This window comes from Pongo pygmaeus, chromosome 3 (assembly GCF_028885625.2).
Source record: "Pongo pygmaeus isolate AG05252 chromosome 3, NHGRI_mPonPyg2-v2.0_pri, whole genome shotgun sequence".
NCBI lineage: Eukaryota > Metazoa > Chordata > Mammalia > Primates > Hominidae > Pongo > Pongo pygmaeus.
In genome coordinates, this window is record NC_072376.2 from 171,648,488 (window position 1) to 171,673,267 (window position 24,780).

General features: G+C 38.4%; 1 protein-coding gene across 3 annotated transcripts in view; it reads left to right on the plus strand.

Moving 5' to 3' along the window:
* RXFP1 (relaxin family peptide receptor 1) overlaps positions 1–24,780 on the plus strand; it is a 135,788-nt gene that overhangs the window by 55,609 nt on the left and 55,399 nt on the right. For all 3 annotated transcript variants that reach the window (XM_054486087.2, XM_063664242.1, XM_063664243.1), the window contains exons 3-4: positions 16,480–16,578; positions 22,384–22,489. In XM_054486087.2, coding sequence (XP_054342062.2) covers positions 16,480–16,578; positions 22,384–22,489 — 205 coding nt within the window. The remainder of the gene's footprint in view (positions 1–16,479; positions 16,579–22,383; positions 22,490–24,780) is intronic.

Consider the following 24,780-nt stretch of genomic DNA (forward strand, 5'->3'; position numbering starts at 1 on the left):
TCCCTTATTATCTGTAAACTTCTGTCTCATCCCTTTCAGGCAATGAAAGTGGTTAATTCTAGCTGCCTAGGATAGGAAAAGGGGCAGAAAGTGCAAGGAATTTAAGAGAAGGAAAACTTTGTTAATGCCCCAGAATATTTTTCCTGTCACTGGCTTGGCACTTACTAATCCAAGAGAATTAGATAAACAGTACTTATTTATGGGTGTGATGGTGATGATACATATTTTCAAATCAGATTACAAGAAGTTTGAAGTATGTCAAGCACTTTTAAAATTTTCAATTGGTCCTGCCTTTAAAGTTCTGGAACATTAATTATTCCATTATTTCCAAAGTACAACTTATTATACAGCTATCAGAATGATGGCAATGCCAGGTGGTTTGATGGAGACGTTAGCGGTTCTCATTTTAGAATATTCCACTAAAGTTGGTGGTTTGTCTTGTTTTCAAGTTAAAAATACAGAAGGATACACATTACATGCCTGTATCAAAATATCTTATATACCCCATAAATATATAGACTGACCATGTACCCATAAAAATTAAAAATGTAAATAAAACACAGGAGGAAAAGTGATGTGAGTCATAAATATGTGTATTAATGCACAATCATTGCATTGTATTTTCAAAATTTTCTGGTTTTCTATTTATTTTTCTCAAAATAACATTGCAAATACCTAAGTAGCTGAACCCTAGGCTTCTCTGAAAATACAGACCTAGCTTTAACCTCAAATTTGTTTATTTGTGTTTTATGATACTTAAACTATGTATGGGTTACCACCACAAAGATTTTCCTCTCAGAACACTTCCTTCTATATGGGACACAAAAGGTAATTTGTTAGTGGCCTCAATTTCCTTTAAAGGATGTCCAGGATAATGTCACATCCTTTGATTTCCATAAACAGTTGCCTCCAAAAGGTATTAAGACCCCAGAAAGAGGTATATGTATTCTGTCCCACAAACTGCTGTTGTCATTAAATTCAAAGAAACTTCACACAGTTTGATGAATTGCTCTGCCTGGCCAGCCTGCATTCCAAGGTTTACTCTGGTGGCCTAGGGCACCTCTGCTCTTGGGGGTAATAACCTCATTTTACTTTATGAGCAAAAGATGTTCCACTGTGTTCAAAGAATGAGTACTGAAAGTTGAGTAAATATGTGAGAATCAGAAATGCTCCACTTTAGGGCCAGACATGGTGGCTCACGCCTGTAATCCCAGCACTTTGGGAGGCCGAGGTGGGTGGATCACGAGGTCAGGAGTTCGAGACCAGCCTGGCCAATATGGTGAAACCCCATCTCTACTAAAATACAAAAAATTAGCTAGGCATGGTGGTGCGTGCCTGTAATCCCAGCTTCTCAGGAGGCAGAGGCAGGAGAATCGCTTGAACCCAGGAGGTGGAGGTTGCGGTGAGCCAAGATCATGCCACTGCACTCCAGCCTGGGCAACAGGGTGAGACTCTGTCTCAAAAAAAAGAAATGCTCCACTTTGCATAAATCCAAGCCTTATAAATTAACCACTTATTCATTAATCAATAAGCATGTATACTTATTAAACTATCAGATTTAGCCTTTCATTTTCATAAATGATCATACCGTTTAACATGACGTCATCACACACTCTGTTCTGGCCTCTTCTCTGACAGAGATATAAGTCCCTCAACCAAACATCAAGGGAGCCCAGGAGTGACCCTGCAAATCGACAGGAACGTTTCTGAGGACTACCTGCATCTGAGCCACCTGGGGGGCTGTGAAAGATGCTGAGTCCTAACCCCCCACCCCAGAAATGCTAATCTAATAAGTAGGAGTAAAGCCCAGGAATCTGCATTTTTTAACAAATACCCCAGATGACTATCAAACCAGTTTAAGTTTTGAAATAATTCACATACCAATGGAGACAATTTTATTATCCAATTCGTAACACCTAGAAAATGATTAGTCTAAATCAGAAGTTTTTAACGTTGGCAGACATCTAATCACTTGGAAGGCTCGTTAAAACATAGATTGCTAGGCTCTCAGGTTGCAGACTTTCTAATTTGGTTCATCTGAAGTAAGGCCCAGAATTTGCTTTTCTTTCAAGCTCCCAGGTGATGCTGCTGCTGGTCCCAGATATACACTTTTGAAAACCACTGATCTAGACAGATAGTCTTCTTGTGCAAATGCAAAAGCAAACATTTTTCAAAATGTACTAATAGGTGTCATATAGAAAGAGTTAAACAAAATTAAAGCTATTTCTTTATTGCCTGAGTTCTCGTTTCATCATACCAGCATGTATTACTAATTCCAAGTGGGGATAGAGGATGCAGCATTTCCAAAACATATGTTACCATAGAACTCTCTTCTCAAGGATACTGCTGAGAAACTATTTCAGAAAAGCCTGATAAGGCACTATGACAAGTTAATGCATCCAAGAAACTTGGAAGTTTCCTATCCCCAATCAAATCGCATCCTTTGTCCTCATCCCCCAATGCCAATGCCAGGGGAATCTAACAACATGCGGGGAGAGAGATGCCTTCTCCAGAATTCAGATTGGTATACCTCACCCACTTTTCCATAAAACTAAATTGTAACTAATACTTGGTACAAATGAAATCATGTTCATGCATTTTATGTACTTTAAACACTTTATGAGGGCTAGTAAGAGCTAGATTTCAATGATATTAAAAGTACCTTATGACATTTTGAGCTGGATGATAAAAGAAAAAAAAGATAAAAGTACCTTAGTAGTCACTGAGGTATACAAAAATACATAGGTAAAAAAGATTTTCTACTATACTCTCATAAGGACACAAAATATATACATTAATAAGCATAGCATGAAGCAGATTACAATAAGTATAATAAGACCGTTATAAGTAAAATGTCCTTAAGTTGGGAACCACCCACATTAATCTTATTTGAGTGTCTTAAACTATTTGATGGTCAACATCCAGCAACTTTGCTTAAAAGAAATACACTCCGAGTCACAGGATTTTTCTGTGACTAAATTCTAGCTGTCCTCCAATGCAATGTGAGAAGGACCCAAGTTGGCTATGGCAAATCCCATAATGCAGTTCTTCCAAAACTTGCTTTAAGACTAACCTAGGCCACTTATGAAAAATATAGATTTCGCAGACTCCATGCTGACCAAATAAATGAGAGTCTCCAGTGGAGAAGCCTGTAAATTTGTGTTTTTGATAAATGCCCCAGCTCTCAGTTTTTATTTTAGCATAAGGGAGACTGAGCTTTCTCTCAAGTGTCTTTAAGGACAGAAATCCGATCATTCATTCATTCAATCAACAAATATTTAGTAAGCTCATGCAGCATGCAAGATCAGATTTTTCTTAATCTATGTTTTTAGACTTTATTTACAGCATGACTATATCATTTTTAGCTGAAAAGCTCTTTTTTAGTAAAAATATTTGTTTTATTGGTGCCATTTTTACAACACTACCAATACATACTGGAAACCATATCCCCTAACACAATGTTCTCTTCTATGCAGTGCTTGTTTCACTACCCTAGACTGCCTCGAGATAAATCAGAGAATAAATTTCATCAGGATCATTACTGAAGTATGAAAAACCATTCTGATCACTGCCCTATACATCCTTAAAATATGAAGGACACGGGATTTAAAATATAGAAACACATATACCAAAAGCTGTTTTTTTAAAATGCTAACTCCCCAACTTTGCAATTTTGGCAACATTTCCCATGTTCTGTATTTCTGCCTTCTTCCTTCTGGTGGGAGGAAGTAATGGGTAGAAAGAGGAAAATACCTTGGAAAGGCAGAAAGAAAAGTAAAAGCTGATTACTAAAAGGCTTGTTTGTTTGATGATGTTACTATTTAATAAACACAATGGTGAGGACAAAGGATTAGGAAATGGCACATAGCCCATGGTTTTAAGCATGGCATTATCTATTAATGGTAAAAAAAAAAAAAGTGCAGCAAATTGAAGTTGTCTATTTGTAAAAGCTCAGTTAAATATAGGATCTGCTAAAGAAGCAGAGTGAAAAAATCAGCATCTATGGCAGTCACCCAGCCACGTCTCATGAATTTCATAGCAGCAGTGAATCATTACCCACAAAACAGCCCCGTGTTCTGGGATGCTGTCACTTCACCTAATTTCCATCACTGATCCTGAGGTAGGTGGATGTGGCAGTAACAGGAACATGAACGTGGTGCACAGAGTGAAGCGAGGCCCTGGTAGCCTGCAAGGTCGAAGCCTTCAAACCTTCGCAAGCCCACTTCTCACTCACCTTCTGCAGATATGCACGAAGACTGTTTATATGAATACTCAAAGCCTCAACATACTCTGACCTACCTACTTACATGCTTTATTTGTAACATCGATAAACATATAACCACTCATAACACTACAATGTTTTTGGTAAATTGTTTTTAGTAATACCTTGATTTGCAATACTTTCATTGATTTCATAAAGAAAAATAATATGAATTTAAATTCCAGTTAATAACAACTTCTGGTTATTATTTAAATAAACTTTTTTATAATTCACACAATTCTGATGTAAGAGCCTCAATAACAGAAGTGAAACAGACAACAGAAAAATAAGCAGCAAATAGTAATAGCTAAATACTTAAAGCTGATGTCCCACAAAAGGTGAAATTCTATAGATAGAATGTAAACATTACATAATTTCTTTGGCCTAAAAAGAAATACAATAATAATTTATTATTTGAATTATTTAGTTATTTTTAATAAATCTGTTTCTTAGTCAAGTCAGCTAACCTTCTTCAGTATCAATTTTTCTATCTGCAGTATCAATTTTTCTATCTGGGTTTCTGCTTATATATATCTGTAAGTGGAGATGATGATAATGACCAAATAGAGTTATGAGGATAAAATGGAGTACCTAGCACAACATAATGGGTACTTGCTAAATATGACTTCTTTCAGGGCTAAATGCTAACATTCAGCCTCTCTGTTAAAAGGGATGAATGAAAGTCTCTCAAAGAATTCTCCTTATCTAAAGATATGAAACAAGTTTACAAAAGTAAACTTGCCAAAAGGTCAAAAAACTCTGCAAAACTAGGAAAGGAAGACAATCCAATGCCATAAATTTCCAAAATCTCAAAACCTGACAGCCAAGGAAACATATGGTGATTCCAGAGCCCAATAGAACAGAACATTTTGTAAGGCTCCTGACCCCATCCCCAGAACCCACGTGACTTTTTTTTTTAGGCAACCACAAAACTAAACTACACTAAATTTTGGGTTCAGAAAAAATGCACTGCTTTTTCACCCTCATGAGATTCCACTTGAGCTCCCCAAATTAACTAAATGTCTAATCATTGTTCCGCCGTACTTTAATCCAATGATTCAGTCAGCCTCCCCGTATCTGTCATTGTTAAATGGAAAAAAACGGAAACTACTCTGGGTATATTAGACAGAAATTAGGTAAGCAGAATCTTCTCAGAAGGGCTGGAAGAGTGGGTGTAAACAAAGTCGACATCCGTGCTGTTGGATCCATCATGGCTGCGACTGACAACGGAGACAGCTGCTGCTCCCGCCCCCAACACAGCTGCCTCTCTCGACACCCACAAGGCTGGTAGTACCTGAAATCTCCTTCCACAATTGCTCCTATGTCTCTGTTTTAGACAGAGCAGCAAACAAATGACCTTATACCTCTCTTCTAACCAAGATACATGTGAGTGGATCCCAAATCCTGCTCTACAGGAGGCGTGAAATGTTGTCTGAAGTTTTTCAGTCTCTGCTGCACAGGAAAACACCAATGAAGTTGGGTCAATCTACAGCATATTCCACAACAGGTTCCTTGCAGTTGTACAATACCATGGCTGTTCCTCATGATCTGTTCCATTGGTGACTCAACATTTGTATGCATTTGCTCCTCAATTTCATTTCACGTAGGCCAGCATCGGGTTCAGATTTCAGTCAACAATCTAGCAAAACTACTGCTTGAGCTAACACATGGAATCCAGAAATTCCAGGAGGTCACTGTATTAGTTCGTTCTCACGCTGCTACGAAGAAATACACGAGACTGAGTGATTTATAAAGAAAAGAGGTTTAATTGACTCACAATTCCACATGGCTTGGGAGGGCTCAGGAAACTTACAGTCGTGGCCAAAGGCACCTCTTCACAGAGCAGCAGGAGAGAGCATGAGTGCCAAACAAAGGGAGAAGCCCCTTATAAAACCATCAGATCTCATGAAAACTCACTCACTAGTAGGAGAACAGCATGGGGGAACACGCCCCCATGTTTCAATTATCTCCACCTGGTCCCACCCTTAACAAGTGGGTATTATTACAATTCAAGGTGAGATTTGAGTGGGAACACACAGCCAAACCATATCAGATACCCAGATCGATTAGCTTTGCCTAACCTAAAGCTATATTTCTACTTCCTGGTCTAATGCTTGCAGAAACCATTCTCATGCAAATTCCTTGGGTTTCTGCTTATATAAAATAGCAAAATCTGGGGGGAGGAGCCAAGATGGCCGAATAGGAACAGCTCCGGTCTACAGCTCCCAGCGCGAGCGACGCAGAAGACGGGTGATTTCTGCATTTCCAACTGAGGTACCGTGTTCATCTCACTAGGGAGTGCCAGACAGTGGGCGCAGGTCAGTGGGTGAGCGCACCGTGCGCCAGCCGAAGCAGGGGCGAGGCATTGCCTCACTCGGGAAGCGCAAGGGGTCAGGGAGTTCCCCTTCCAGGGGTGACAGACGGCACCTGGAAAATCGGGCCACTCCCACCCGAATACTGTGCTTTTCCGACGGGCTTAGGAAACGGTGCCCCAGGAGAGTATAGCCCGCACCTGGCTCAGAGGGTCCTACGCCCACGGAGTCTCGCTGATTGCTAGCACAGCAGTCTGAGATCAAACAGCAAGTCAGCAGCAAGGCTGGGGGAGGGGCGCCCGCCATTGCCCAGGCTCGCTTAGGTAAACAAAGCAGCCTGGAAGCTTGAACTGGGTGGAGCCCACCACAGCTCAAGGAGGCCTGCCTGCCTCTGTAGGCTCCACCTCTGAGGGCAGGGCACAGACAAACAAAAAGACAGCAGTAACCTCTGCAGACTTAAATGTCCCTGTCTGACAGCTGTGAGGAGAGCAGTGGTTCTCCCAGCACGCAGCTGGAGATCTGAGAACCGGCTGACTGCCTCCTCAAGTGGGTTCCTGACCCCTGACCCCCGAGCAGCCTAACTGGGAGGCATCCCCCAGCAGGGGCAGACTGACACCTCACACGGCCGGCCAGGTACTCCAACAGACCTGCAGCTGAGGGTTCTGTCTGTTAGAAGGAAAACTAACAGAAAGGACATCCACACCAAAAACCCATCTGTATATCACCATCATCAAAGACCAAAAGTAGATAAAACCACAAAGATGGGGAAAAAACAGAGCAGAAAAACTGGAAACTCTAAAAACCAGAGTACCTCTCCTCCTCCAAAGGAACGCAGTTCCTCACCAGCAACGGAACAAAGCTGGACGGAGAATGACTTTGACGAGCTGAGAGAAGAAGGCTTCAGACGATCAAATTACTCCGAGCTACGGGAGGATATTCAAACCAAAGGCAAAGAAGTTGAAAACTTTGAAAAAAATTTAGAAGAATGTATAACTAGAATAACCAATACAGAGAAGTGCTTAAAGGAGCTGATGGAGCTGAAAACCAAGGCTCGAGAACTACGTGAAGAATGCAGAAGCCTCAGGAGCCGATGCGATCAAATGGAAGAAAGGGTATCAGCCCTGGAAGATGAAATGAATGAAATGAAGCGAGAAGGGAAGTTTAGAGAAAAAAGAATAAAAAGAAACGAGCAAAGCCTCCAAGAAATGTGGGACTATGTGAAGAGACCAAATCTACGTCTGATTGGTGTACCTGAAAGTGACGGGGAGAATGGAAACAAGTTGGAAAACACTCTGCAGGATATTATCCAGGAGAACTTCCCCAATCTAGCAAGGCAGGCCAACATTCAGATTCAGGAAATACAGAGAACGCCACAAAGATACTCCTCGAGAAGAGCAACTCCAAGACACATAATTGTCAGATTCGCCAAAGTTGAAATGAAGGAAAAAATGTTAAGGGCAGCCAGAGAGAAAGGTCGGGTTACCATCAAAGGGAAGCCCATCAGACTAACAGCGGATCTCTCGGCAGAAACCCTACAAGCCAGAAGAGAGTGGGGGCCAATATTCAACATTCTTAAAGAAAAGAATTTTCAACCTAGAATTTCATATCCTGCCAAACTAAGCTTCATAAGTGAAGGAGAAATAAAATACTTTACAGACAAGCAAATGCTGAGAGATTTTGTCACCACCAGGCCTGCCCTAAAAGAGCTCCTGAAGGAAGCGCTAAACATGGAAAGGCACAACCGGTACCAGCCACTGCAAAATCATACCGAAATGTAAAGACCATCGAGACTAGGAAGAGACTGCATCAACTAACGAGAAAAATATCCAGCTAACATCATAATGACAGGATCAGATTCACACATAACAATATTAACTTTAAATGTAAATGGACTAAATGCTCCAATTAAAAGACACAGACTGGCAAATTGGATAAAGACTCAAGACCCATCAGTGTGCTGTATTCAGGAAACCCATCTCACGTGCAGAGACACACATAGGCTCAAAATAAAAGGATGGAGGAAGATCTACCAAGCAAATGGAAAACAAAAAAAGGCAGGGGTTGCAATCCTAGTCTCTGATAAAACAGACTTTAAACCAACAAAGATCAAAAGAGACAAAGAAGGCCATTACATAATGGTAAAGGGATTAATTCAACAAGAAGAGCTAACTATCCTAAATATATATGCACCCAATACAGGAGCACCCAGATTCATAAAGCAAGTCCTGAGTGACCTACAAAGAGACTTAGACTCCCACACATTAATAATGGGAGACTTTAACACCCCACTGTCAACATTAGACAGATCAACGAGACAGAAAGTCAACAAGGATACCCAGGAATTGAACTCAGCTCTGCACCAAGCGGACCTAATAGACATCTACAGAACTCTCCACCCCAAATCAACAGAATATACATTTTTTTCAGCACCACACCACACCTATTCCAAAATTGACCATATACTTGGAAGTAAAGATCTCCTCAATAAATGTAAAAGAACAGAAATTGTAACAAACTGTCTCTCAGATCACAGTGCAATCAAGCTAGAACTCAGGATTAAGAATCTCACTCAAAACCGCTCAACTACGTGGAAACTGAACAACCTGCTCCTGAATGACTACTGGGTACATAACGAAATGAAGGCAGAAATAAAGATGTTCTTTGAAACCAACGAGAACAAAGACACAACATACCAGAATCTCTGGGATGCATTCAAAGCAGTGTGTAGAGGGAAATTTATAGCACTAAATGCCCACAAGAGAAAGCAGGAAAGATCCAAAATTGACACCCTAACATCACAATTAAAAGAACTAGAAAAGCAAGAGCAAACACATTCAAAAGCTAGCAGAAGGGAAGAAATAAGTAAAATCAGAGCAGAACTGAAGGAAATAGAGACACAAAAAACCCTTCAAAAAATCAATGAATCCAGGAGCTGGTTTTTTGAAAGGATCAACAAAATTGATAGACCGCTAGCAAGATTAATAAAGAAAAAAAGAGAGAAGAATCAAATAGATGCAATAAAAAATGATAAAGGGGATATCACCACCGATCCCACAGAAATACAAACTACCATCAGAGAATATTACAAACACCTCTATGCAAATAAACTAGAAAATCTAGAAGAAATGGATAAATTCCTCAACACATACACCCTCCCAAGACTAAACCAGGAAGAAGTTGAATCTCTGAATAGACCAATAACAGGAGCTGAAATTGTGGCAATAATCAATAGCTTACCAACCAAAAAAAGTCCAGGACCAGATGGGTTCACAGCCGAATTCTACCAGAGGTACAAGGAGGAGCTGGTACCATTCCTTCTGAAACTATTCCAATCAATAGAAAAAGAGGGAATCCTCCCTAACTCATTTTATGAGGCCAGCATCATCCTGATACCAAAGCCTGGCAGAGACACAACAAAAAAAGAGAATTTTAGACCAATATCCTTGATGAACATTGATGCAAAAATCCTCAATAAGATACTGGCAAACAGAATCCAGCAGCACATCAAAAAGCTTATCCACCATGATCAAGTGGGCTTCATCCCTGGGATGCAAGGCTGGTTCAATATACGCAAATCAATAAATGTAATCCAGCATATAAACAGAACCAAAGACAAAAACCACATGATTGTCTCAATAGATGCAGAAAAGGCCTTTGACAAAATTCAACAACCCTTCATGCTAAAAACTCTCAATAAATTAGGAATTGATGGGACGTATCACAAAATAATAAGAGCTATTTATGACAAACCCACAGCCAATATCATACTGAATGGGCAAAAACTGGAAGCATTCCCTTTGAAAACTGGCACAAGACAGGGATGCCCTCTCTCGCCACTTCTATTCAACATAGTGTTGGAAGTTCTGGCCAGGGCAATTAGGCAGGAGAAGGAAATCAAGGGTATTCAATTAGGAAAAGAGGAAGTCAAATTGTCCTTGTTTGCAGATGACATGATAGTATATCTAGACAACCCCATTGTCTCAGCCCAAAATCTCCTTAAGCTGATAAGCAACTTCAGCAAAGTCTCAGGATACAAAATCAATGTGCAAAAATCACAAGCATTCTTATACATCAATAACAGACAAACAGAGAGCCAAATCATGAGTGAACTCCCATTCACAATTGCTTCAAAGAGAATAAAATACCTAGGAATCCAACTTACAAGGGATGTGAAAGACCTCTTCAAGGAGAACTACAAACCACTGCTCAAGGAAATAAAAGAGGACACAAACAAATGGAAGAGCATTCCATGCTCATGGGTAGGAAGAATCAATATCATGAAAATGGCCATCCTTCCCAAGGTAATTTACAGATTCAATGCCATCCCCATCAAGCTACCAATGACTTTCTTCACAGAATTGGAAAAAACTACTTTAAAGTTCATATGGAACCAAAAAAGAGCCCGCATCGCCAAGTCAATCCTAAGCCAAAAGAACAAAGCTGGAGGCATCACACTACCTGACTTCAAACTATACTACAAGGCTACAGTAACCAAAACAGCATGGTACTGGTACCAAAACAGAGATATAGATCAATGGAACAGAACAGAGCCGTCAGAAATAATGCCACATATCTACAAGTATCTGATCTTTGACAAACCTGACAAAAACAAGAAATGGGGAAAGGATTCCCTATTTAATAAATGGTGCTGGGAAAACTGGCTAGCCATATGTAGAAAGCTGAAACTGGATCCCTTCCTTACACCTTATACAAAAATCAATTCAAGATGGATTAAAGACTTAAATGTTAGACCTAAAACCATAAAAACCCTAGAAGAAAACCTAGGCATTACCATTCAGGACATAGGCATGGGCAAGGACTTCATGTCTAAAACACCAAAAGCAATGGCAACAAAAGCCAAAATTGACAAATGGGATCTAATTAAACTAAAGAGCTTCTGCACAGCAAAGGAAACTACCATCAGAGTGAACAGGCAACCTACAAAATGGGAGAAAATTTTCGCAACCTACTCATCTGACAAAGGGCTAATATCCAGAATCTACAATGAACTCCAACAAATTTACAAGAAAAAAACAAACAACCCCATCAAAAAGTGGGCGAAGGACATGAACAGACACTTCTCAAAAGAAGACATTTATGCAGCCAAAAAACACATGAAAAAATGCTCACCATCACTGGCCATCAGAGAAATGCAAATCAAAACCACAATGAGATACCATCTCACACCAGTTAGAATGGCAATCATTAAAAAGTCAGGAAACAACAGGTGCTGGAGAGGATGTGGAGAAATAGGAACACTTTTACACTGTTGGTGGGACTGTAAACTAGTTCAACCCTTGTGGAAGTCAGTGTGGCGATTCCTCAGGGATCTAGAACTAGAAATTCCATTCGACCCAGCCATCCCATTACTGGGTATATACCCAAAGGACTATAAATCATGCTGCTATAAAGACACATGCACACGTATGTTTATTGCCGCATTATTCACAATAGCAAAGACTTGGAACCAACCCAAATGTCCAGCAATGATAGACTGGATTAAGAAAATGTGGCACATATACACCATGGAATACTATGCAGCCATAAAAAATGATGAGTTCACGTCCTTTGTAGGGACATGGATGAAACTGGAAATCATCATTCTCAGTAAACTATCGCAAGAACAAAAAACCAAACACCGCATATTCTCACTCATAGGTGGGAATTGAACAATGAGAACACATGGACACAGGAAGGGGAACATCACACTTTGGGGACTGTTGTGGGGTGGGGGGAGGGGGGAGGGATAGCATTGGGAGATATACCTAATGCTAGATGACAAGTTGGTGGGTGCAGCGCACCAGCATGACACATGTATACATATGTAACTTACCTGCACATTGCGCACATGTACCATAAAACCTAAAGTATAATAATGATAATAATAATAATAATAATAAAAGAAAAAAAAAAAAAAAAAAAATAGCAAAATCTTCTGGTATGTCAGTCTTCTCTAAGTCCAGTTTGTGTTCTGCAGCATCCTGGGCTCTGGCTCCATTTATAATAGGTTGAGAAGCAAAGAAGCCTGGTAATGAAAGGGCCTGAGGAGAGTTGGCAACTTATTTACCTCAAGTAAAGTAACTCATGTGTCTTCAAACAAACTGCAACTAACCTCATCAGACAGGAAAGGGGAGCTGCTTTTGCTTGCAAGGGAGGTTTTGTGGGAAAGGGATTTAGAGTGGTCATATTCAACTGAACACACACAAATGTCCCAGTGCAATTCACAAGGTCTGTCTCACCAATCAGTGTTCTAATGTTCACTTAAAAGATACGAGAGACTGAGCACAGTGGTCCACACCTATAATCTCAGCACTTTAGGAGGCCAAGGTGAGAGGATCACTTCAGACCAGCCTTAGCAACACAGAGAGACCCCCATCTCTACAAAAATAAAAAATTAGCTGGGCATAGTGGTATGCATCTATAGTCCCAGCTACTCAGGAGGCTGAGGTGGGAGGATCCCTTGAGCCCAAGAGTTTGGGGCTGCAGTGAGCTATGATCACACCACTGCACTCTAACCTAGGCAACAGAGTGAGACCCTGTCTCAAAAAAAAAAAAAAAAATTTTAATGATATGACAAAATATGAATTCAACTTATACTGTAACTTAACAACCCATAGGATCAGATTCTATATAATGTAGGGATACATCAGTCCTGAGCTAAGGCTACAAGAGATAAAAGATTATCTGAGGGTAGTTCTATCACCCAGGCTGGAGTGCAGTGTGCAATCTCGGCTCACTGCAACCTCTGCCCCCTCAGTTCAAGCGATTCTCACGCCTCAGCCTCCCGAGTAGCTGGGACTACAGGCATGTATCACCATGGCTGGCTAATTTTTATATTTCTAATGCGGGTTTCTCCACCTTGGCCAGACTGGTCTCAAAATCCTGACCTCAAGTGATCTGCCGGCTTTGGCCTCCCAAAGTGTGGGTATTCCAAGCATGCGCCACCGTGCCCAGCTGTTTCCTTTCTTTAATCTCTCCAGAGCTATTTCTTTAGCAATCCCACTTCACAACCCTTGAAATTTCTCATTCTCATTCTAATGATTTATCATAGCAAGAACTTTGCCAGAGTCTAGCCTTCTAACAGACACATCATTCCAGGAAGCCATAGCAATAATTTAAGTGACTTCTTTTTGTTACTGTGTACCATTAATTATGAGAGTCCCATGTTCTAATAATAACATGATTGCCATTATCTGTAAGAAGAATCGGAATAGATAACCCATCTGATGTTTCCATCCTTGAGATGTCTGAGAGTCTGTTATCTGTAACCCCTTCTGGAAGGAGGAAACAGAAACCACTCTAGATATTTTTGGGAAAGATAAGCCTAAGAAAAAAATATAATTTATACAGGAAAAATGTGTTTGTAGAATCATTTTAAAGGCTGCAGAAGGAGTCAGAGGTAGGGAATACACCACTGTATAGTTGCAAGCCCAAGATCAAGAAGCATTTGCTTCTGTCACAACTGCTACTGCTAATCATCTCTACATCCATGAAACTGGGACCCTGAGGCTGGCTGCAGTAACTGCCCCAACTACCACTAGATATCCATGACGCTGGCGTGTATAAACCTCAGGTCTCACAAGAGTGCATCCAATTGGTAGAAGCTTATCTATAATCTATAACAAGAATCCTGGCTGCTTGAGGTCTGGAAAACATATATTTAAGTAACCAACTTCTAAAGAATACGAAAGCATGCTAAAGTGGGGGTAGAATAAAAGAGGAGCAAACGTTCACAAAAGCCACCACAGTCTCAGGAAGTTTTAGTCTCTATTTGGCTATATATGCCGAATCTTTCAAATCTGCTTTTCCTACTCCTGTTTCTCTGCCTAACATATCAACTGATGCATGTGTTAAGAGTTGGGCAGCCACCTTGAACTTTTTCCTGGGTGTTCAGGGGCTGGTATTTGCTGGTTTCTGGGGCATTGTCCCTTGTCCACGAAGTTACTGATGGCCTTCTATAGTCCCATACAGAAGTCTGCAGTGGCTCACGCCTAATAATCATAGCACTTTTTGAGGCCAAAGCAGGTGGATCACCTCACCCTAGAAGTTCAAGACCAGCCTGGGCAACATAGCAAAACCCCATCTCTACAAAAAAAAAAAAAATTTGGCGTGGTGGTGCACACCTATAATCCCAGCTACTCAGGAGCCTGAGGGAGGAGGACCACTTGAGCCCAAGAGGGAGAGGTTGCAGTGAGCTGAGATTGCACCACTGCACTCCAGCCTCGGTGACAGAGCAAGATGCTGTCTCAAAAAAATTTTTTAATTTTAAAAATTTTTAAAGAAATAAATGCTAGACTTAATACTAACTTACAGAAATAGGACAAACTTTTATAACTTCACTCTCTGTTTATATGTTTGGGCATCCTTAGAGAGTCCTGGCAGCTTTCAGAAAAAAATTTAGAAGTTCTAGAGAAGATCACATACAAACCCCTACCAAGAGAATGAAGGCTTGTACCATGTGCAGAGATCCCCAGAGAAACTGCTTCTTCATCCCTATTCATTAGTCCACTCTATCACATGCTTGACTGCACTGTCTCTTATGTTTAAAAGTAACTAAAAGATCATTAGGAATTTTGTGAGAAAAATTGTCTTCCTTTTATCCCACAAATAAAATCTTCTATTTTTTTAAAAGTGACATAGGGGTTTAAAATATAAATAAGAAAATATCGAAATATATATATAAGCACTCAGAGAATAATCACTTTAGATACCATGGTGCCTTTCAAAAAAGAAAAAGAGAAAAGAAATGAGATCATGCCAGTCATGTTTTCTTTCTTTCTTAAAAGTTAATCGGCCAGGCACGGTGGCTCACGCCTGTAATCCCAGCCCTCTGGGGGGCCAAGGCTGGCAGATCACCTGAGGTCAGGAGTTCCAGACCAGCCTGGTCAACATGGTGAAACCCCGTCTCTACTAGAAATACAAAAATCTGCTAGGCGTGGTGGCGGGTGCCTAGAATCGTAGCTACTTGGGAGGCTGAGGCAGGAGAATCACTTGAGCCTGAGACACAGAGGTTGCAGTGAGCCAAGATAGTGCCATTGCCCTCCAGCCTGGGCTACGGGAGCAGAACTCCATCTCAAAAAATAAATAAATAAAATAACATAAAAAAAGTTAATCATCATGGCTGTCTAGCCATGTTTATACATCTCCAACATCAGTTTTAGAGATTGAAGAAGATGTAGGGAAACATAATTATTGTAAAATGCTAAGAACAGTGTGCCATATTTGGATATGTCTAAAATACTGCTTCTTAAAATGTCAAAATATTACTTACTTCAGGAACACCTATAGTGCTTGTTAAAAACAGAGAATAGCCAGGGCATGGTGGCACACGCCTGTAATCCCAACACTTTGGGGGGCTAAGGTGGGCAGATTTGAGGCCAGGAGTTAGAGACCAGCCTGGCCAACATGGTGAAACCCCATCTCTACTAAAAAAAAAAAAAAAAAAAAAAATTAACCAGATGTGGTGTCAGTTTCCCGTAGTCGCAGCTACTCGGGAGGCTGAGGCAGGAGAATCACTTGAACAAGGGAGGTGGAGGTTGAAGTGAGCTGAGATCGTGCCACAGCACTCCACCTGGGCGACCAGGCGAGACTCTGTCTCAAAAAAAAAAAAAACCAACAAAAAACTGGAGAATGGCTTTTTCATAATTTACTCCCCCAAAATGTTTTTAATCGAAATAATTAAATTAAATTTAAAATGGTGACTAGGGAGCCCATCTCAGACTATAAAATGAGAATCTCCAGGTGGGGGTCCATAAATTCACATTTATAGCAAGTTTCCAGATAATGTGTTTATCTCGCTACATTTGGAGAACCACTGGACTGTTTTAAAGAGAGGACCTATTTCCCCACAATATACCAGAATATTTCTGTTCCTTGAACTTTTTTGTTCTCTGATTTTTATTTTAGGAGACAACAATGGATGGTCTCTGCAATTTGACAAATATTTTGCCAGTTACTACAAAATGACTTCCCAATATCCTTTTGAGGCAGAAACACCTGAATGTTGTAAGTAATCCGAGCAGTTATTTTCTTTTCCATGAGTTCATAAGACACCATTTTTAAAAGTTTGATTCAACATTAAAAAAAAAGATTGCATCTCAATCTGGAAATCAGTTTTAATTAAAGAAACTTAAAAATTCGTAAGAGGTCAATTATAGTTTTCTAATTGCAAACTCTATTAAATATACAACTTTAACTAGGAAAATTTATTTCAAAAAAGACTCAGGGATCTTAAGTGTAGAAGTAATAAATGGTGTCAGATATTGTTATGAACAAAATCAATGTCAGTCAAGGATGTTATTTTATATGAGTTATCTTTTCACAATCACTATAAAATGTGATGTAAAGAAAACAGAGAAAGTAGAGAGGGCAGAAAAGCTGTTTGGATTTTAATGTTTGCCAGAAAAAACTCTTCTGAGCTGCAAAACCCTTATTCATTATAACCTACTATGTTCAGTCATACACTGAAAACTTACAAAAACACTGGAGGGGTATGGAAGTTATAAACCTAAGGATTAACTATAATATTTTAGATCAGAAAGATATATGAAAATAACTCCTCTTAAATAAATTTTGTCTGTTCTAATAAATTATGCAAATGAAAATCTGTACCTTGGAGCTGTCATTTTGACCCTAGCTTTTCAAAACCTTGGTTTAAGAGCAAGGCATATTTGCTGTTCCTCTGACATTCCAGACATGGTTCTATATCACAGCCTCTATACAGACTGTTCTTTCAGAAACTTTCTCCCATGTATCTGCTTAGTTGGTGACCCTCACCTTATTCAGGGCCCTGTTCAAATCAAAGAAGGCTGCACTGATACCACTGTATAAAACAGCCGCGTCCTCAGCCCTACCCTCATTACTCTATCAGCTTACTCTGTGTTATTTTCTGGGGTGGCACTATCATAATTGCTGGTGGTAGTGGTGCTGGTTGTGGTGGTGTATGAATTATCTCATCAGATCCTAAGCACTATGACAATGACTATGACAATAGGTACTTTGTTTGACTTTTTTTGTTGTTGTTGCTCTTCTAGTGCCTAAAATAGTGCTTTGCACATAGTGAGCTCTCAATAAATTATTGTTGAAGTCTATATAGGAGGCTATAGATACGATGTTTTGTTTTATTTTTCCTCTTTGTATCTGCCCAGAAACATACATATTTCATGGATTGATTATGGTTACAGTAAAACCCAGTTGAATTTTTTAAGCCCAGTTGAATTAGTATATTTTTAAACATGTATTTTTTTATAATAATTTTTCTTATAGCTAAAACTTTTAGTTTTTTAGCTAACAATGAAAACATTCACAGAATTCTTTGCTGAGTTTTAAATTCATGGTTTATTTTTATCCTTTTTTATTCTGAAGCATGCCAGATTAACAATATGTCTGAATAACTGAGGCTTTATTTATGTAAATGTTATATAATAATAACTACATTTTAATAACAAATGCTTAGGTAGTTATTTTATAACATTAGTTTTCTAAAGTTGCATTATCCTAAGTTATGTCTTTAGTCATAGATATAAGCACAATGTATTATGTAGGCAGTGATTTAACTATTGTAGAGTTCAATAATTTAAAAGAGTAAAATTTTACACTATGAGTTCTAGAAAATACATGTTTATACATACAGCCACAGTTTACCTTTTGCTAATCCTAGTAAATGCTAATTATTCAATTCTCTTACTCATCATCACGTTTTCTATTCTCTCCGTTTTGTACAACTTACATCACTCCCACCTTCCCAAAGCATTATCTGGGCAGCTTTGAATGGAAAACAGTCATGAATGAGCAATCAATGGCTATTCACTACAAAATGGTGGATAGGTGACTAAGAGTTTATTTTAGACAAATTTTATATCAAATATTTAGTTTCTTCATATCACCTGGCAATACCAGCTCCTCCTCTGTTCTTTTTTTCCCATATAGTGCCTTCCCGGTCATATCCTTTTCATAAAACCGTTTAAAATGAATAGGTAATGGCCACATATCAAATACTAGTGTTATGAATTAGTAGATCAACAAAATATGAAATATTAAAATGTAGGGATTTCCTGTCTGTTGCAAATATAAAGTTTTTTCTCTTGCAAAAATTATTTTTAAAAAAGCAAAGCATAGAGGAAGAAATCCTTTGCTATATTTTTTCTTTATGTTCTACCATAAATTGTAAAGTCTAGCTTTTTAAATTTTTAATATTTTTTATCTTCACTACTCAAATGAGGTTGATAAAATACTACTAACAATCCCTAGTTTAAGGGGATAGACGTCACTCTTGTGATATTCACAGGGTACTCAGCAATCTGTCTCAGCATCATGCCATTATTTAGAGGGAGACCAAATAATTTGCCCATTAAAAAGCTAAAAATTGGCTGGGCACAGTGGCTCACACTTATAATCCCAGCACTTTGGGAGGCTGAGGTAGGAAGATCTCACTTGAGACCAGGAGTTCAAGACCAGCCTGGGCAACATAGTGAGACCCCAATCTCTCCAAAAAAAATAAATTAAAACTTAGCTGTGCTACTCAGGAGCCCAGGAGATTGAAGCTACAGTGAGCTGTGATTGAGCCACTGTGCTCCAGCCTAGACAACAGAACAAAACCCTCTCTCAGAGGGGGGAAAAAAACAGCTAAAAGTTTTTGGGAAAGGAAAAAGTTAATAGATATAATTTAACTGATAATATAATGTTTAAAATAATGAATTAAGCCATGTTGTCTCAAAACAGTTTTTTTCTTTTATCATATATTGTTTTCTTTTTATTTCTTAATTTTTTTTTTTGAGATGGAGTTTCACTCTTGTTGCCCAGACTGGAGTGCAATGGCGCAATCTTGGCTCACTGCAACCTTTGCCTCCCAGATTCAAGTGATTCTTCTGCCTCAGCCTCCCGAGTAGGGATTACAGACATGTGCTACCATGCCTGGCTAATTATGTATTTTTAGTAGAAACGAGATTTCTCCACGTTGGTCAGGCTGGTCTTGAACTCCCAACCTCAGGTGATCTACCTGCCTTAGCCTTCCGAAGTGCTGGGATTACAGGCATGAGCCACTGCGCCCGGTCTATTTCTTAAATTTTAATTGAATCTTTTAATACCTCACCTTATTCCCAAAAGGATTTTCAGCAACTTGCAATTAAAATACAGCTACTAAAAGCCTTAAACCATTAACATGATATAAAAGACAAAAGTTCAGTGGTGAGTGGAAAGCGAATGACAAAGAAAAATTAAGAAAATCCTTCCTGAGAAAAGTTCAGTGACTTCATCCGAAGCCTAGTTATGAATTTCATAGCTGTTAAGTCCAAGAGAGAAAATAATGGGTTACATAACTTTCATAGTTTGTAAAGCAAAACAAACAAATGGGGAAAAACCAGATAAGTCAGCAAGAGAAATATATTTTTGCCTGATCCTGCACCCTGGAAGACATTTGTCACAAGTATAATTACATAAAAGGAATGAGGCTATGTAATAAATGCTGTATTAAAAAAAAAGAAGTAATTTTTTTCATCAGTACTTAACGAAAACAAATATATCATTGAGAGTTAAAGACAATTTGTCGGGGAGAGTGCAGCTAATAACTAAATATATTTTTCAAACTTGAAAGCAGTGTAAAAATAGAATGGCAAGTGTAGTGTAAAACTTGGGGTTAAAATTTAAGTTAAGGTTCCTAGTGTCCCACCTTATTTAAAGCAGATTATTATAGGGATTTATTGGAAATTAAACTGAGCAAAGCTTATAATCATTTTTGACTAGAATAATGTGAGAAATTCACATTATTAAAGTCATCTCTCAAGGGCAATATCATGGAAAATATAATATCTATGGTGAGCCAATAAATTAACAAAATTTAAGTTTAAAGGATTTGAAAAGAATTACTTACTCAACCATAATTTGACCATTCAGAAGCTACCAGCATTAACTTGCTACTGCATTACTCGTCTTTTTTTATTTTAACATAGTTGAAATTTCCTATACAAACCATTTTTATCAAATTTTCAATTAGCATTTTGGCATAATCAGGTATCCATATTACAACAACATCTTTTAAAATATTCCATGTAATAGTATATTTTGTAAGTGACATAATTTCCTTAATCATTCCTTGGCTGTTGGATATTTATGTGTTGTTTTTTCATTTTTCCCTATTGCAGATAACCCTGTAATCAACATATATGAATTATCTTAATTTAGTCTCTATATATGAAAAAAACACACTGGGATTAAAACTAATTTCACTGCCCTCCGTTTCTGCCCTTTCTACTTCATTCTCAGGACCTTCATCTTCCTTCCCAACCTTTTCCATCCCATCCCCACAGCATACACACAGACTCACATATGAGATATGATTGTAACTTAAAGAGACAACATCAGTTTTCAGACATCCACAACCAAAGTGGGTACTTGCAACTATAAAACTGTTTTAAAGTTCTTGGCAGATACTCTGTTTATATTAAACACTAAATCTAGGTTATGGTCCTGATCTCTTGTAACCCTGTGAAGAAGTCTCTGGAGATATTTGGGAGGAGAGGAAGAACACATGTCACCCCATATCTGAGCCAAAAAGCTCCTCATGAACAGTCATTTACAGAGGTCTCTGGTTAGCCACTGAGACACTTGCCTGCTCTCTGCAAGTTTCACCATAAAGGTCAGAAACAGGAAGCCTACAAGCAGAAAACTCTCATAGATGGTTTTGTTTGTCCAATAATATTTTTAAATGTTTTCAGTTAGCTAATATCAGTTTTTAAATAGATAGTTATATATAAAACATTGTATTTCTGGCTTCTTTGAGGAAGTTGGTAGATGTAGCTACACATGTTCCTATTCTAATATGGCAACAGATGAGAGAAGCTGTTGCAGTTGGACATCTGCACACACTCTACAGTGACATTGCCTGACCGCTGGAGACACTGGAGTCTGTAATCCCTGCTGTATAGGTTAGGGCTCCAGAAGTCAATATGGGGGGAAAACATTTCTCATTGCTCTCAGGAATTCGCCATTCCCCATCAGAACAGGAATCAAACTATATTTATTATCCTAAATAATAATCTCATTATTCTGTTTAGCTATATGAATACATCATTGCAAATCTCTAATAGACTTTAGATGTATTGACTCACATCCTAACACTATCACTACAGCCCCACAAAATGGCCAAGGTCATACACCTCATTCTCCCTCTCTTTCCAACACCAAATACCAGTGAAAATAGAATCCTATGCAGAAAAAACATTCACTCCCATAAATAAACTTTTATTCATCCTTTACCCCTATTTAAGCCAAAAGATTTTTTAAAAAATTATTTGAAGAACTCCTGATTAAAAAAAAAAACCATAGACACTGTCATTTGCCTTTAGTTCTCCTCGTTCTTGCTAGTTAAAAGTGATTTATTCCTCCTTTAAAGGTTTTGATTATGCTAAATAAATACTTTATTTTTAAGTGGCAGTTGTAGTATGAACATTAAGCCTCATCACACATTATCATGTTAATCCTTAGCAGACTGTTCTCCATTCATTGCAAAATCAATGAAATAAGAGCAGATTATTTCATTCATTTTGCAAAGAATGGAGAACAGTCTGCTATTTTTTAAAAAATGCATGAGCTGGTGTGTGTTTCCAAATGTTAATGCTCTACCATCATTTTAAGGTTAAATTAAAAGCAAACTTTGGAGCCTTAATTTAAAGCATTGCCTAAATTGCCTACGTAGCACATGATATGCTTTTGTACTAAATGATTTTCTCATAGCTTTTCATTTCTTTCTTTTCATTACCCTCCTCTTCCTGGTCCCTCACTGTCATCACGCCTTACCACTTCCCCTTGATTCAGTGGTCAGTTCCGTGCCAGTACAATGTCTTTGCCGAGGTCTGGAGCTTGACTGTGATGAAACCAATTTACGAGCTGTTCCATCGGTTTCTTCAAATGTGACTGCAATGTAAGTAGAAAAGAATGACTTCATCCTGACAGCTGGGTAGCACCTGTAAAATTGTATTATAATTAAGACCATGTCATTATTAATAATATATTTTTATTCAAAGATGATGTCATTTTTCCTGGGTCAGGTATAATAATTACTGATATTTATTTTGCATTTATTAAATGCTAGACCCCACCTTAAATTGTTCTTTATATTAACCCCTCATAATAATCCTGTGAGGTATGGAGTATCACCATATTTTATCTAAACAAAAAAAGTCATCAATTGCATGTGCTACTAAAGAAAAAATGGCTTCTAATTAAACTATTACATAGAGCTTTCCTATTACATAGAATTTTCACTTCACATTTATTGAAAGAACTCTTTTAGAATTTATTGGACCCAAATTTTAATATAATCTGATGTGTAAGTTAAAAAAGAAAATAAGATAAATTGGATAAGATACAAAATGTCATATTTAAAATCTGTTCTGAATCACATTTTGAGTCATAGATGTTAATGTTGTTGTTTTCTTAAGGAATTCAAACTTACGTATGTAAAAAAAATTATCACCATAAGTGGTTTGTTGATTTCTAGTACCTGCAGTGTTAGTTTCCAGTACTGATTTGAATTCAACAAACTTCAGCAACACAAACATATACATTTGATTGAAACTTTTTTAAAAGAAATTAGTGGAGGACAGCTATTTTAATCCAATATTTTTGCTGAGTTTCTTTTTTCATTTAGATAAAAATGAAAAAGTGAGTGCCTTGTGGCTCTCACTTTTGGGTATATGAGGACAAAATAAGAGTAATTCTTGAGTTTATGAATATTGACAAGTGTTACCATTTTCAAACCAGACCACATAATACAACAATTGAAATACTTGATATATGAGATAAGAGCTACAACTCAGAGTTCCTGTGCATAGTGGTTCCATTGAATTCACAGATCTGAGAAGTTTACCCAATTTGTGGTGGTCAGGCAATATGAACTGAAAATATCAGCAGAGTTTTCCAAAAGAGGGAACATTTCCACTTGAACTAAGGAAAAGAAGAGCTCTTCAGCATTCTATCCTCTTCTTGCCTTACCATGGCTCTTTCTCATAGCAATTAGTCCTGCTAGAAAAAAGTAATAATCCCCCAAAAGAACCTGAGGTCCTATGGAGCACTTCTCTGATTTAAATTCTAACTGGAAATTCTGGGTATAAGAATTAATGAATAGTCTGGGCAACACAGAGAGAGCCTATCACTACAAAAAAAAATAAAAATTAGCCAGGTATGATGGCCCACACCTGTAAGTCTCAGCTACTTGGAGGCTGAGGCAAGAGGATCACTTGAGCCTGGGAGGTCAAGGCTGCAGTGAGCTATGATCAAGCCACTGCACTCCAGCCTGGATGACAGAGTGAGACCCTGCCTCAAACAAAAAAAAAGAATTTATGATGATTTCATTCTATTTTCAGAGAAAAAAATCATAATCCTTCTCCACTGCTTGTATCAAATTACTAGAAAATCCAAATCAAAGGATATTCTGATGCAGCCAATTTCATTTTTCATTTTCCCATGAGTAAGATTTGAATCCATTCTTTAACAATTCAACCAACATTTGTAAAATAAAGAACAGAGAGAGAAAGCTGGGGGAATGGAGGGGAATAAGGCAATGGCTAACTAGAGAGGGCATGCCCCACACAAAGGTTGAATCATTGAATTAATTCCCATTCAATTTTAAAAATTGTCGTGATCTAGTATACACATACATACATACATAAAGAGATGTGGGCAGAAAACTGTGACCTACCAGTTTTCAACCCCTGGTATAAACAAAAAAACTGGGACCAGGTCCTTGTAAATGATTGTCTGCAAGAAGGCAAGAAAGAAGGAGTCAGAGATGACTCCAAGGTTTCCATTCTAAGCAACAGTATGATCGGAGAATGAGGAGACTTGGTGGCAGTAACTGAGGAAGATGGGGACTCCGATGTTAGATGTTTTTTCCAATGTGAGATTAACGGGTCACTCAGTGGAAATCTCCAACAGACAGGCATTTGGAGATATAGGAATAAAGCTCAGGAGTTTATGTCTATGGTATTTTTTATTTTATTTTTTGTTCAAAAAATAGCATTCTCTTGTGCTTTAGGTTGAGCCACTTGATTCCAGTTGTCCATTTATACTTTTCTCTGCAGAACACTGGCTTAGACTCATACCTAGTCCCAGTCTGTTCAGTTCCATACAGAAAAAGAACTCTATGCTTTATAGCAAATACATTAAAAAATAAACATCAAATTTCATTAGTCAGTTCTTTCCAGACTTTGA